This window comes from Squalius cephalus (genome assembly GCF_949319135.1).
Source record: "Squalius cephalus genome assembly, chromosome: 16".
Taxonomy (NCBI): Eukaryota; Metazoa; Chordata; class Actinopteri; order Cypriniformes; family Leuciscidae; genus Squalius; species Squalius cephalus.
In genome coordinates, this window is record NC_137137.1 from 3517879 (window position 1) to 3532847 (window position 14969).

The 14969-nt window shown below is 38.6% G+C and overlaps 1 protein-coding gene across 1 annotated transcript in view; it reads right to left on the minus strand.

Moving 5' to 3' along the window:
* The window catches only part of cux2b (cut-like homeobox 2b), a 158093-nt gene extending 144669 nt beyond the window's left edge, over positions 1 to 13424 (minus strand). Inside the window, exon 1 of the mRNA XM_079896627.1 lies at positions 13284 to 13424. Within this exon, the coding sequence (XP_079752753.1) occupies positions 13284 to 13346 (63 nt within the window). The 5' untranslated portion in view covers positions 13347 to 13424. The remainder of the gene's footprint in view (positions 1 to 13283) is intronic.
* Between the last annotated feature and the right edge of the window lie 1545 nt (positions 13425 to 14969).

Here is a 14969-nt window from a genome sequence, read left to right on the forward strand (position 1 = left end):
GGGCCCCGGGACCACTGTTGTCATGACCCCCCGCGTAAATTCATATTAAAGAGTTCAGGAAATGCTTCCAGATTTGGAAAGGAAGAACAACTGCCTGGAGCTCCTTAATAAACCGGCGGAGATGATCACGGTGTCATCCAGCACAATCTATTCACCGGCGCACTGATCAAAATCATCCCGGAATGAAAAACGACTCCATCATCCGTCAAAGAGCTCCTGGGCGACTCCGGATAACTTCCCAAATCCAAATTACATTGGAAAAGTGCGCATAATAACGTCACTATCATCAAAGATCACATTTGTAATCCACATCAACTTCTTGCGATATGCTTCACGAAACCGTGCTGAAGAAGAAAGACACAAAGAAGACAATATTTGGTGGTTAGTTTGTTAAACCTGCATTCATACAAGATTTGAAACATTATAACTAATTACTCAATAAGAGAACTGAAGGCAGGCTAAGGAAAAGGATCTCTGAGAGCATTTGGTCTGCGGTGTGTACGTGTGTGCTGTGTGTGACTGTATCTAAACTGCCCTTTGGCGTGTTGAGGCGTCCCACTGGTTCCAGTCAGAGCTGATTTTCTCCATTTCTCTCTGAGGCCGTTATGTAAACACTAGAAGTGACAATTCAAAATAGGCGACAGACTACGGAAAAACTGCATTTAGATTTGCTTAGCATGGAAGCACACGCATTGCATGCAAATTTAATGCGCACACCAAGCTACCAAACATGCAAGAAATGTGATTTTCTTTATAAAAATGACTTTAACGCATGCCATGGTGCTTTGATTTATACTATGATGTTGAACATTTGCCATTTAAACTACCGTTCAAAGGTTGTTAAATGTTGAATTATTATTATGAAAGATGTTTCTTCTGCTCACCAAGGCTGCATTTATTTAATCAAGCATACAGTAAAACAGTAATATTGTGAAATATTACAATTTAAAACGACTGTTTTTTAATGTGAATATATTTTAAAATGTAATTTATTCCTGTGATCAAAGCTGAATTTTCAGCATCATTACTCCAGTCTTCAGTGTCTTCTGATTTGTTGCTCAAGAAACATTTCTGATTATTATCAGTGTTGAAAACAGTTGTGCTGCTTCATATATTTGTGGACACAATACAATGGTGAAATAATTCAGTAATCAAAACTTAAATGTCTTTATAATAATTCTGTCTTGTGCACCTATATAAAATTTCAGGTGTGCGAGGTTAATTGATGATGAAAATCAGGACAATACTCATGCAAAACATGCGACCACGATTTTAGGGCCAGATTTACTAACAGCTTGCTCCAGCGCAAACCCTCTTTTGGCGTTAAAAAACTACTGTCAGGATTTACTAAAGACACGCAGTGAAAAATTAGCGATTTTTGCGGCTGACCTTATTGCATATGTAGGAGTTTCCCTTTTTAGATGCAGAATTTATGAGAGGAGAGTATTTCAATAATTCATCCAAGGTGATTTACTAAGGTTTGCGCTAGTCAAGTTATTGGTACTGTATTTGCGTCATTATTTACAACCCAAAAAAAGCATGTCATAAACCAGACGCTGATCTTGGTAGATCGTGTTGGTCATTGTGGAAATGATCCAGCTGCGTCTGTGTTCTTTAAAATGTGCACATCGTCAGTAGAAAACGCACACATTAATTTGCCGTTTAGTAAATCTGGCCCATTGACTCTTCTGGGACATTGCCAAGGCGTTGCTATGCGGTTACCAAGGTATTCAAGGTGGTTGCTAGGTGATTTCTTATTGGTCTGGTGTGAAAACAGTCCTGCAACCTCAAATCTCTGTGATCTCCTGATTTCTAGATATGGATCGGGTCCTTCAATGTACATCTGAGGGGTTTTATTTTTCACTGGATTTCTCATCCAGCAAGTGAAATTCGTAAGACTGATCACAAAGTACACCAAAACCCTGACCCAAAGTATGAACACTAGTGTTTAGCAAGGGAAATCATCACTATTAAATGTCATTTTTATACTTGATTGGTGCTGTTGTGAACTATATTGTGTTTGCATGATACAGGGACTTTTACTGGGTGGGAAGGGTGAAAAAACACATTACACGTGCAGAGGCTTGCACACACACACACACACAATCATGGGGTCTCCTTTATCCCTGAAGGGCAAAATGGACAATAGAGAGCTGAATTATGGCGACTGAAGAACTGGTTGATATAAAAGCGGCACAGAGAGAGAGCAGAAGAAGAAGAATGGAGGGGATTCAATAAGGCCTCTGTAAAATGAACAAGAAAGGCCGTTGCTCAATACATCTGCCATCAGACAGTCAAAACAAATAAAGAGGGCCGGCGTACAGGTACACAGCTCAATATGGCCTCACTCGCTCTGGCTTCGGCTGCCAGCAGGGAGAAGAAGACACAGCTATATACTCCAACAGATGAGCCATTAGCTCTCTCTCTCTCACAGTCTGGTTTATCGGGCCGCTATCGGGTTTAGCCGGACTTTACCTCGCTGGTGCGGTAGACTAATGTCTCCCCGAAGTTTTGTTAAAACCTCATTATTTACTGAAGTGCCGAGACCATCGCCGTCCCCGAGAGTGAGCGCAACGGGTATTAATATGAAAATGCAGAGATTCATTGCCATGACGAACTATCAGACTCCAGCACGGATCGATGGGGGAAAAATTGAGGATCGGTGCTTTTGGGACGTCGTTAAGGATTTAGAGGAGGAACCGGCTTAAACCGGAAGTGTCTGTCACAGTTTAGCCGTGTGTGTGTGTGCGTGTGGCGCGTGCCTCAAACACACGCGTGAGGGTCAGCGGTGATGCAAATCTCCTTACGTGTGGCGCTTATGACTAATTCATGTAGCTTCGAGTGATGGCCAATTCACAAATAAATCGTTCTGCTGAGCTGATTCTTTTTAATGATCCAGTTCAGCTGATTTGCAAAACATGCTGAAGTTTAATACTTAGGATTAGGGGTTTCGAAAATATTGTTAACAAGAACAACAGATTAATAATTATTCTGATTAATAAACAACAGAAAATGGCATTACCTACAACCTATATAGAAAACAACCTCATACAAGCAGGAATAATCAGTAATTTTACTACAAAAATTAAATGTAAAATGCCATTCTTTTGATTCCAATTCCAAAGAATCAGTATTTTTGAACATTCAACTGATTCATATTTACGATTACATTGAAACGATTCACGAATATGTTGAATTTTAATACTTCTACATACTAACAACATACTAATACAAAGGGTTTTGAATATATTGTTATCAACAACAAGATTCTTAAGAATATTATGTTTTTAACCCTTTTTTTAATGTTTAGAACAATAAAAATAAGAGAATATGACACCCTATTACCCAAATAAAAAAGATAACCTGAATAATCAGCAATTTAAAAAAAAAAAATTATATAATTTAAAAGAATCGATTCACTGAAACAAAGGCTGAATCCAAAATCGCCTTCTAAACCCTCAATCACTATTCCCTACGTTAGTTAGACCACTAATACAGTTCACTTGTTATCAATATCAGTTGTACACTCGTTATTGCGGTGCAATTTGGGATTGAATTAGTGCACTCGATAACGTCCACTACAAATGGCTGTCCCCTCATATAATGCCCTATTTGAGGTATAGGGGGAGATTTCAGATTCAACCAAAGTGTTCAAATGAACCAATTCGACAAAACGAATCAGAATGCTCAATGCAAAACCTGCAGAAATGATTCAAGCTAAGCGGTTACTAAGGTATAGTGGGAGGTTGCTAGGTAGAGTCTTACTTGTCCAAAGAGCGAACAAACTGGCCAAATGTTAATTACTACACACACTCATGCAACACAGTGCTAGTGAGACATTGGCTTTGTGTAGTTAAAGATTTAAGCCACCAATGTAGCAACTATCAAAGCACACGCACAAAGGGTTAATCCAGGGAGCAGTGCAGGAGAATGGGGGAAAATAAGTGTGGACAGGTATGAAAATCGAGCCCTAGGAGGGTCACAGCGATTAAGGGGCTGTTTTATGACAGACCGGCTCTCTCGCTCGGTGAATAGGCACCCGGCGTCGAGCAAAAACCGGTTTATCATTCCTCTCCGCGCGCTGAAGTATCCGCTTTGAAGTCTCGAGCGCTAATTCTACAGAGGAAGGTTAAACTGCTTAAATCTTGAGTCAGTTTCACTTCTCCTCTAATGTTGTCGGCTGAGCGGGAGGGGAACGTGACTCTGAGATCTTCACAACTCAATTTGCCGACACGTAAAAGCCTTTTCTCGACGCTTTTCTCTCCTCTTTGTTTCCTCTGCCAAAGGTTCACAGAGAGAGATGGAATTTCCATTCTGCCAGTCTGATGGATAAGAGATTGTTCTAGGCAGCTTTTTTGTGTGAAAGGTGAGACATTAGGGTGCACACTTATGAAAATGTTTGTTTCTCAGCACAGACGGAAGCTCTCTGTGGTTAATAGGAGTTCATAATTGCCTAATTCGACACAGACTATAGCTTTTCGAAACTATCTAATGACGGTCAGCGCAAACACGCACACATACGAGTCGATTTCATTACTTTACGATTCACATGCCTAATGGCCTCGCACATGCACAAGCACATGCACCCTCACCATTAATATGCGTCGGGACTCCAAACTGTGAGCAAAATGTCACAAAAACCATTAAACCATATAAATCGGTTGTTATGAAGCACAAATGAGTGAGTTCTCATCTAAATCATCAATGATGATCATTCAGAAATCAGTCCTGAACTTAAGCCCTGTTTACAGCTGGTATTTAGATGTGTTTTAGTCGATCGGATCACAAGTGGACGATGCTAAATAAAGGTGTAATAAAGGCCTTCTGACCTAATGCCTGAACATTATGGCAAGTGCACTAGAAAGACGTGATTCAAACTTTGTCGGCTGCATACGAAAAACGTACCAAGTAGGGGTTTAACAGACAAATCGACTAGTCAACTTTAATGCTCTGCCATGATGCTTTAAGCTTGACGTCGACTAGTCGCTGATCATTCATGGCATGTAGAAGGTGCATCAGGATAAGAAATCTTTGAAGTCCAATTTTACGTTTCAGTTAAAATGACAAATAAATGCATACTCCGAAGGCCTGTTCACACCGGGACGAATTTCGAGCGTGAAATTCGCCGACGTTTAACGCCTCGTGACTAAACAAAGGGCACCAATGTGAGTGTGCACACCGACGCGAAAAACGCCACGCGTAAAAGCGTAATTTTTTAAAAAATGCCTCGGGTTTGTTTTTTTGGTTTGACGCGCCGCGTCAAAAACTATCTGACCAATGAGATTGGCGCTTTTGCTCACGTGTCTGGAGCTTCTGAAGTTACAGTAAAACACAACTTGGGGGCGCTCAAACACAAAACGGTCTTGCCGAGCACACATACTTAACGGCGAAAAACATATGCGCCAAGTAGCGTCTACACTGCCGGGAAGAAATAAGACGAGGAAGATGCAAGGCAAGATGAGTGTAAAGCTGCTGGTCTCGTTGGTGTCGGAACATAAAGAACTATATGACAAACGCGACAGCGACTACAAAAATCTTGATAAAAGAGAACTGTTATGGAGTGGTATTGCACCTTGTGTACCAGGGTATTTCTGTTTTACATTAAGCGCCATCTAATGTCAGGGAATGAATTTGCATGTTCACTCGGCTCATCGTCAGCGAAAATCGCTTGGGTGTGAACACAAAAAACGCGTTGAAAAACGCTGGCGAATAACGCACGCCGATATTCGTCCCGGTGTGTAGGGTGCTTGAGAGCGCCCCACAAGATATGTTTGATTATACCATCTAGATGCTCAAAATTGATTGTTTAGTATCGGTTCGGCTCGCTTGGAACCTCAGCCGAGTGAGCCGTACCGAGCCGTACCATGCAGTGGAAAAGCACCATAACACACACTTCGGTGTGGTGTTGTGGCTGTCAGAGCAGAGACGAAACCTCCGTATGTTTTTCTGTTTTCTCCGGTCATGTACATATGTAAATTGCGCATGCTTATTTTGTCCAATAGATCAAAAGATCTGAAAAAACCCATACATTTGATTTAGCTGCTCATAGACCCTCCCCTTGAAGAAATCAGGACAGAAGTGATTGAACATGAACAAGAGAGACAGATTAAAACACCAGGAGTAAACATTAGTCTCCCTCGTCTATTTGTGATCTGATCGACCAAAACTCATCTTTAATATCAGGTGTGAACAGGGCCTTGCAATGTACGTAGTGGATCTTCTAACAATGGCGAAGATTAACTTTAAAGAGTTTGATGCATCTTACTGTGGAGCAGAAGATCACGACAGAATGTGGGAGTTTCTGAACAAAGCAATTCTATCATTTAATTCACGTGTATAGTATCTATTAAAGCATCATATTTTATTGTCATGCGTAAGTGCAGCATAAACTGTCTGTAGTTTTGTTGTGCTGCCAGCTAGTAAACGCTGCTGAGTTTTCCTCTCGACAACAGCGTTTTATCCCTGCAAATCCGTGCGCCTTGCAGAATATCTCTAAACCGTTTCCAGATCCAGCACATTTGACAGCAACAATAACAGCAATAAACACTGATCCCACACACACACACACACACACATGAATGAGTACAGAGTTGAAATGAGTCTTTTTCACGGCCAATTGGTGATGGTTGGGGAAAAGCTCTGAGCAAACTGCAACAGGAGGAGGCCACACACGCACTGAGGAGTGATGGCACTGTTTGACAATATTACCGCCGTGTTTTGTGGAGTAAAGATGACATGCAAAGTCATGCAAAACACAGCCCTTGAGAAACTGGACCCAAATTAAACGAGCTAAACAACCACAAGACCGATGCTACACCAGAAGGTGACGTGTGTCACTTTTGCACCACAATGGACCCTTTTCAATTCAATTCACGTTTATTTGTATAGCGCTTTTCACAATATCGTTTCAAAGCAGATTTCCAGAAATGCATGTGTCTACATTACAATACAAGAGTGGTGACGGACCAAGTAAAGTATTTCAGCAATGCACATATACAAATGACGCAGTTAGCTAACATCCTGTATACATTTTAGCCAGACAGGTCAAGCTATTATTACAAGTTGTGAACCTAATGATGACAATATCTAGAAAATTTAGCATTGGTGCATGTTGATTCAGAGTTTGCATCATCTGAAGTCCCTCATTTTCACATTTCCAGGGTTCTCAGAAACTGAAGTCGTCATAGTTGGGTAAACTTCTATAGTGGTGAACGCTCGGGAAACTACAACAAATATAATCTTTGCGATCCCAATCTCCCCAATAGCAAAAGACAAAATCCACAATAGCATTTCTATTACTTTCCAAAAGAGGAAAAAATACTGAGAGATTGATTTCATTGGTCAGAAGAGAGAAAGATGTCAAGTTTGCATCAATCCCTCAGCTTTTGTATTAGAAACAATCACACAGCAGCACAGTGTTATGAATGGACATTCAATTGTTTAAAAATGCAACTATAAAAAACGTTGCCAGATTTACAATCTGTGAAGAAGCATCATAACAGTCTGTGAAAAGTGTTCAAGGTTTCCAAACACTCCTTCCGCCCCAAACCTGCCATAACTATCTATTTTGCATGAACTAACAAACAGAGGAAATCTTCATGAAGTCAACCTATGCTTTGTTGCATTATGAATTAAGTACAGTGCGCATCGCATCGCATCGCAAGTGTTTGTCCACGGTCAGTTTTCTCTTTCAGGTCAACTAAGGTCATGACAGAGCAACTATTTGAAGAGAATTTCTGTCATTATTTACTCAACTATCCCGTATATACAACAGGACTGCATTCTTGAAATGCATTGGGGATGTACTGTACTATATGTGTGTGTCCATTATAGATGCCTTATAGCCTCTGCACATTAAACTGGGAAAGAAGAAAGTTTTTAAACAATGCACTTCAGCTAAAATATGACATGAAAGACAAACTAGAACAAATATACAGAAATAAACAGTCCTTGTTTTATATTTTAGGTTACGACACTGAAATCCAACTGTTAAAATTCGCATATTTCATCAGCTTCCATATTGGTCACCAATGCTCTGCACTCTGGGACAAAAGAGGACAGTCTGTTTGCACAGGGATCTTGTTAGCCTGCTCCCTATTGGTCAGATCTGTCCTAAAAGAGACTAGCGGGGACCTTTTGGCCTGTCCTTTCCGTGAGCGCCCATGGAAATGCCATCTGGCTGGTGTGAATTATTACCACGGCAACGGCCATGTGACCTGAGACCAGTGGAAACCAAGGTCACCAGAACCTGTAGCCCATCTATTTCTGTCATCTCTTTTATATGAGGTTAGAAGAACCCGGCGTTCGTTCTTACGAGGACATGTCCGATCACTTAGGAGACAGATTTAATGAGAGACATTATTCGGCGTCGTTCTCATCTTCAGTTCAAGATAAGGTCATTATCATTGACAAAAGACAGAACTAGCAGCAACTAATCATTTTTTCTAGGAAGTTAAAAGAAATTAAAATGAGGGCTGGCAAAAAATTATTAGACATTATTATATATACAGTATATCTATCTATCTATCTATCTATATATATATATATATTATAAGTGCTGTCAAATCGATTAAAAGTTTGTAAATATATATGTTTATGTTAGATGCGATAAATCGTGGTTAATCGATTTGATATCATATATATATATATACACACTTTATTTTTCATTATTTCATTTTCTTTCATTTTTCATTATATATATATATATATATATATACACATATACATATATATATATATATATATTAAAATAAATGTAAACTATGAATGTACATCAAAAAGTCACTTTAATTTTTGCGGTGCCATGTTATAATTATTTTATGTATATATTTTTTATTATTATTATAATATGCTAAAACTAGTCATTCTCCAAAGATATAAAAATAATGAAAAATGTGTGTATATATATATATATATATGCTGTCAAATCGATTAATCATGATATATCACATCTAACATAAACATATATGCATATAGATAAATAGATAGATAGATAGATAGATAGATAGATAGATAGATAGATAGATAGATAGATAGATAGATAGATAGATAGATAGATAGATAGATAGATAGATAGATAGATAGATAGATAGATAGATAGATAGATAGATAGATAGATAGATAGATAGATAGATAGATAGATACACAGTTGTAGAGAAAATTTCAAAACTATAAAAACCCTGTTGCAAAACAATTTCTCATATCAACACATGAATGATGTTCATCCATTCACTTTAACATTTTAGTGAGAGAATATCACCACAAAACACTGAGAGACACTTATCGGTATGATTTATATCAAGAGTCAAGACAAGATGTTGCCAAATATTCCCTCTTATGAACAATTCCCAACGAGACCCAAACGCAAGGCTTGTTCATGAGGGAGTATCACCGAAACACCTCTGAGGATTAATGGCAATGCAGGAACTGCTGTATGAAATGATGTAATTTGAGAGCAACCAAAGCGACAGGCATAAGCCACAGACCCCAGCGAAAACATCATCTGACACGGCCAGATGCTCCGCTACAGACCAACACAGACAAAGAGGGTCATAAATCAGCTGTCAGACGCAGACACCCCCCTCTCCTAAACTTATTCGTCCGCTGCTCAACACAAGCAGTCGCGCTTCATTCAGGGGGGTCTCGGGTTAGAGGAACAAAAAATCATTTTCTAGGAAGAAGCGTTTGAACTTGAGGCTTTAATACACATTAAGTTTTGGACATGTTAAAGGTGCTGCAGACCTCACTTTTCCCCCACCTTTTCTCTTTCACCCGTCCTAGTCTAGGGATCTCGCTGGAGTCCAAGTTCAAGAGTGGGTGAGGGGCCCTCGGGGGACGCCAGAGACACGACGTCCCGCAGGGGCCACAGGGGAGAATAACAAAGACCATCACAGCATGCAATAAACAGCGTCTGACTAGATTCATAAATGAGTTAACAGTGATGTCTTGTAAATATTTAAAATGTTAACATGTCCAGAATATGCATCCGTACCAGATAACAGCAAACTTAACAACTTAAGGCTACAGACTTAAATGTAAGCTGACAATGCTCTGAATATTATATTTATAGCTTTGCTTCTGTTGTAACATGAGGCTAAATAACTTTTAGATGGGTGTTTTGTGAGACAAACAGCTTTATAAGTAGCATCTATGCGCAATTTCATAATCAGTATTGCAACTCATTAATCAATGCATTTTTAAACTCAATCAGTGCAAAATGCAAGAGACCCATGTGGAATGATAAAAAATGACTATTGCAATAACAAAATGTTCAAAATGTTGTTTTGAAAGAAGTCTCTTCTGCTCACCAGCCATTTTATTTGATCAAAAATACAGCTAAAACAGTAATATCGTGAAATAATATTACAATTTCAAATGTTTTCTACTTGAAACTGTTTTCTATTTTAATATATTTTAAAGTGTAATTTATTCCTGTGATCAAAGCTGAATGTTCATCATCATTACTCCAATCTTCAGTGACACATGATCCTTCAGAAATCATTCTAATATGATGATTTGATGCTCAAGAAACATTTCTGATTGTCAATATTGAAAACAGTCGTGCTGCTTGTGGAAACCGTGATGCATTTTTTATTTATTTTCAGGATTCTTTGGTGAACAGAAAGTATAAGCAAAAGCATTTATTTGAAATAGAATGCATCCTTGCTGAATAAAAAAGTATTAATTAAAAAAAAAAACTAAACTTTTGAACGAGTATCTACACATAAAATCGAAGCATCCACAAATATGTTTGCTTTCTCACATGCATTAGGTTTCAACAAATCACTTCTACAAACTAAAATCAAACAAACTAGATGTGGTTCCACAAAAGATTCAATAACACAATATACTGTGGCTTCCCCCCACATGTGAGCGCGTAATAAAATACAAGATGCTGTGGAAGCATTTGGTGGCTGCATTCATGTGGCATTAAATATGACTCGAGCTGTCACAGGCTGCAGGTGAGAACATCAATAACCTGAACCAGGTGTGACCCAGACTAACTCCACAAACAAAGAAAAACTCTGATGTGCAAATGTGTGTGATTCATGTATGGAGCCCGGCAGATCGGTGGGAAATAACACGAGGCTGTGCGCTCACTGCTGGTGTGGTTGTCAAAGCCACTTTTACCAGCTGATTCATAACGACAGATGGATTTAGCAGATTAAACAATGTCAAGAGTTGAATGCATGCACACTGAATGAAATCGGACAACTTGTTCAGTATTTAAAACCAAAAAGATCAGCTAATTCACAGAAACCCTTTGTCCTGTCCTCTTATAGGGCCACCGTAGACAATATGAGAAACATGACTCCTCCCCATCAAAACGTTCAATATTCAGATCAGCAATCGATCAATGTGTTTCTCAGTGACTGATTCTTACACTTTAACATTTAATCTCCTCAATCTGGACACTCTTATGAACAGCGTTTTGATTCATCACCCTAGTAGACATATTCTGAGCACAATCCAGACAATAACCATCTGATATTTGTCCAGATGAGCTCTCCGTGAAAACATGTTTGCTCTCCCTGTCCATGAACAGGTTCAGGGTTTGGATAACCTCAATATGGATGTACCCGGAGCGATCTGTCCATCTGTATTCAAAATAATAAAGAATGAGAGAGACCCTCCAACAACAGCCTATGGAGCCCTTCTTTGGAAAGGCTTGAATAACAATCGGCCACACACACACACACACAGACAGATCTGATTCCTCTCCGGCTTGGCTTGGCATGCTCTTGTCATTTCTTATGTTACAGAACATCAATCATAGGGCTGAGTCTGTGCCCTTGCGCTGGCCGAGGCTGATTTACAAACATTAGCAGGGAATGCAATTACACAGTCCGAGAAGCGCGAACAGTCAGCGAGCGTTCTGGTTTTGAAGCGTCACAAGCGGTGTGGATGGAGCGTTCACACTGCGGTTGGAACGAAACCGGAGTGCACGTTAAATACGACAGGCTGATACATTGTATCCTGCAAAAATGCACACAAAAATACTAACAATAGCAAAGGGTCAATCATTTTTTTAAATTTGTTTTATTAAAACATGACTATCTCTTCTATTAAAAAGTCTAATTAAAAGGCTTTATATACATTCATATATATATATATATATATATATATATATATATATATATATATGCAAAACTTTGAAAAATGTATGAAGAATATAGAAAACATAACTCAAATTTATTTTAGAATATGTTTAGAATATAAGTTTTTCAAATACATATGAACCCAACATGAACACAAAGATTGCATTTCTAATAGAATGACCCATATGTTTGAAACTAGATTTTTCAAAGATTTCTTCATTTTAATAATCTAGAACAATATTATTTGACATTGACCCTGAAATCATAAGTCAATTTGCAGGCAATGCATATCGTTAATGAATTAGGCTATACCCACATCAACATCACATGCAAGGTTAAATCTTGAACGTTTGAATACATATGTTGTAAATGGTCTTAACTAACTTTTTTTAAAGTCAATTTAAAGCCATTGTAAAAACATAGGCTACATCTACATAGGCTACATCTTTAAAATAAAACTTATTTTTTCTACTTTTAATGAATTCTACTATTAACAGCTGGCGAAGAATACATACAAGGCATAACATAACACATGAGCACATTGAAGTAAATATGCATTTTATAACAGGAATACTTACTATCAAGTCGTGTCATGATACATAAAGACGTCAATAATAAACTTTGCTATAACAGAAACTCTGATGGTGCGACGTTCATTACGCTCCACGTAATCATCACTGAAGCACACTAATAAAGTCAATACGCGACTGATAGATACATACAATCAACATTAAAGGTCTAAAATATATGAGCTGTTTATTTCATAAAGTCTGAGTTGAATCACAAACCGGCACTTGACAGAACGAGCCGCGCGCGCGCGCGTCACCGTTCCGTATTTCTATTAGAATAAAACACATTAGGCTGATAAAAAGTTAAAGTCCACAACTCGGAAAGGCATTAAAAGTTTCTGTTTCCAACCAAGCTCGTGTATGAAGCGTTAAAATAGCGTTAAATGTGGTGTTAAAGCGCGTTGGTGTGCGCGAGGCTGCAGCCGCTGCTCTTGCGCGCTCCTGATCAATGATTGAACCGAACAAAAGGCAGAAGAGGATCAATTACTAATAACTATCAATGCAACACCACCATCCCGTCCCTCTAAAGTCACCAAAAGAGAAAATGCATAAAATGCAAGGTGCATTAGCCTGTATAGGATCGTGTCGTGTAAAAAAGGTGAGAAATAAGACCAACCTGAAGCCGCCGGAGATCAAATTTCTTCCAATATTGAAACATCGATCCCACATCGGCGGCCATCTTGAGCACAATATTCAAGAGCGGCTACAATAAATATATGGGCTGGATTCCCCCCGTTAAACAGCGTTGACGATTACACTCCACATGGAAAAAAAAAATGTTAGGAAAATAACAGTTGTTGAAAACTAGACGGGACGCGCAGCGCGCGAGAGCCGGTGGATGCGATATGAACAGAATATAGATGCATATAGATGCATTAGTGCAGCTCCCGGGATTGCACTTGATTTTGGGTTTGGTAAAGTTATCAATACTGACGTAACGGGTTGATCAATAACGTCTGGGAAGTGGAAGGAGAACAACGAGCAACCAATGCGCATCGCCAGATGTTTGATGCGTAAAACGGTGAAATCATTACATATCATTAATGAGCCCCATTTAATGAGATTTGCAACTTTAGGTCAATAATGCGTAATGCATGCTATAATTGCAATGAAAGAGTCGCATGAATAGAATAAACACTGAATGGATGAAAGCGTTTGTGTTTGGAGTGAATATGTATTTTAATAATGTCCTTGTGAATAATGAAGTGCTGAATAGTGCCATTTATGGCACGAAGATCAGCGTGATGAAATAGAGCTGTCGCTTATTAAAAACTCTTATGGGGCTTTTTAACATGTTTTTAGTAGATGATGTAAACTGCAAAATAATAAACAAAACAAGTCAGATGTGGATAATATTAGTAACGCAGCATAAAATGCACAAGCTTGAACAAAAAGTGCAAGTTTAGTCTATGCAGTTAGTTTATGAGATAGAGATCCATGGAGCTGCAATTTGTGGAATTTCACTAAATACCAGGAATATTTGCTAGTGACTTATCTACAACATTCAGATTTTGTTAACGAGCGCAAATGCAAAGGTGTTTTCTCTTACAAATGCTCTTCCGTGTGTTTGAATACGGTTGAATAAAAAAAAAAAAAGCATTCCTAGACGGGGGGAAAAAAAGCATACATGTTATAGTGGGATTGTGCGATCAATGCATTATTGAAATTCTGAATGGACAGTTCTGTTCAAACGTTAACACGCGCTCCCTCTTGTGGAACAGGACCATATAGGCCTTCCAATGAGGACTATTTTCTGACATAAATGTAGCACATTTTGTCCAGATCACATCTTTATCATTATAATAAGGTGTAACCTAAAGACGAGCATCCAGAGCCAAGATCAGATCACACAGTGGCCTTTCCCTGTAAGCAAGTTTCATCATCACATTGTGCATAACTGCAGTTCTTAAAAAAAAACAAAAAAACAAAACTGTAATTCCTTTTTAAAAGAAATTTTTAGCACAGCCAACCTTTTGGTAAACCTTGTTCAGATGATTACAAAAAAGTGATTATGTTGGTGTTTAGAAAAGGCCGTCTGACTTGTGCATCTGAAAGGCTCTGGATTACAGATATCAGTATAATAATGTCTTGAAATGAAACTGTTTAAGAGGTTAACTGCTCCGGTGGCTTGTGGACTGAGAGCAATTACCAGTGAGCGCATCTGTCATTCTCCTCTTCGCTATTAAAACCAAACGCAAGTCTATTTTTAAGTAGAAATGTATTTGCACTTTGTAAGCCACCTACGGGGAATATAAAAGGTGCTTATTAAAAGTTTCTGTTTTATTGCTTTTTATTTATTGCT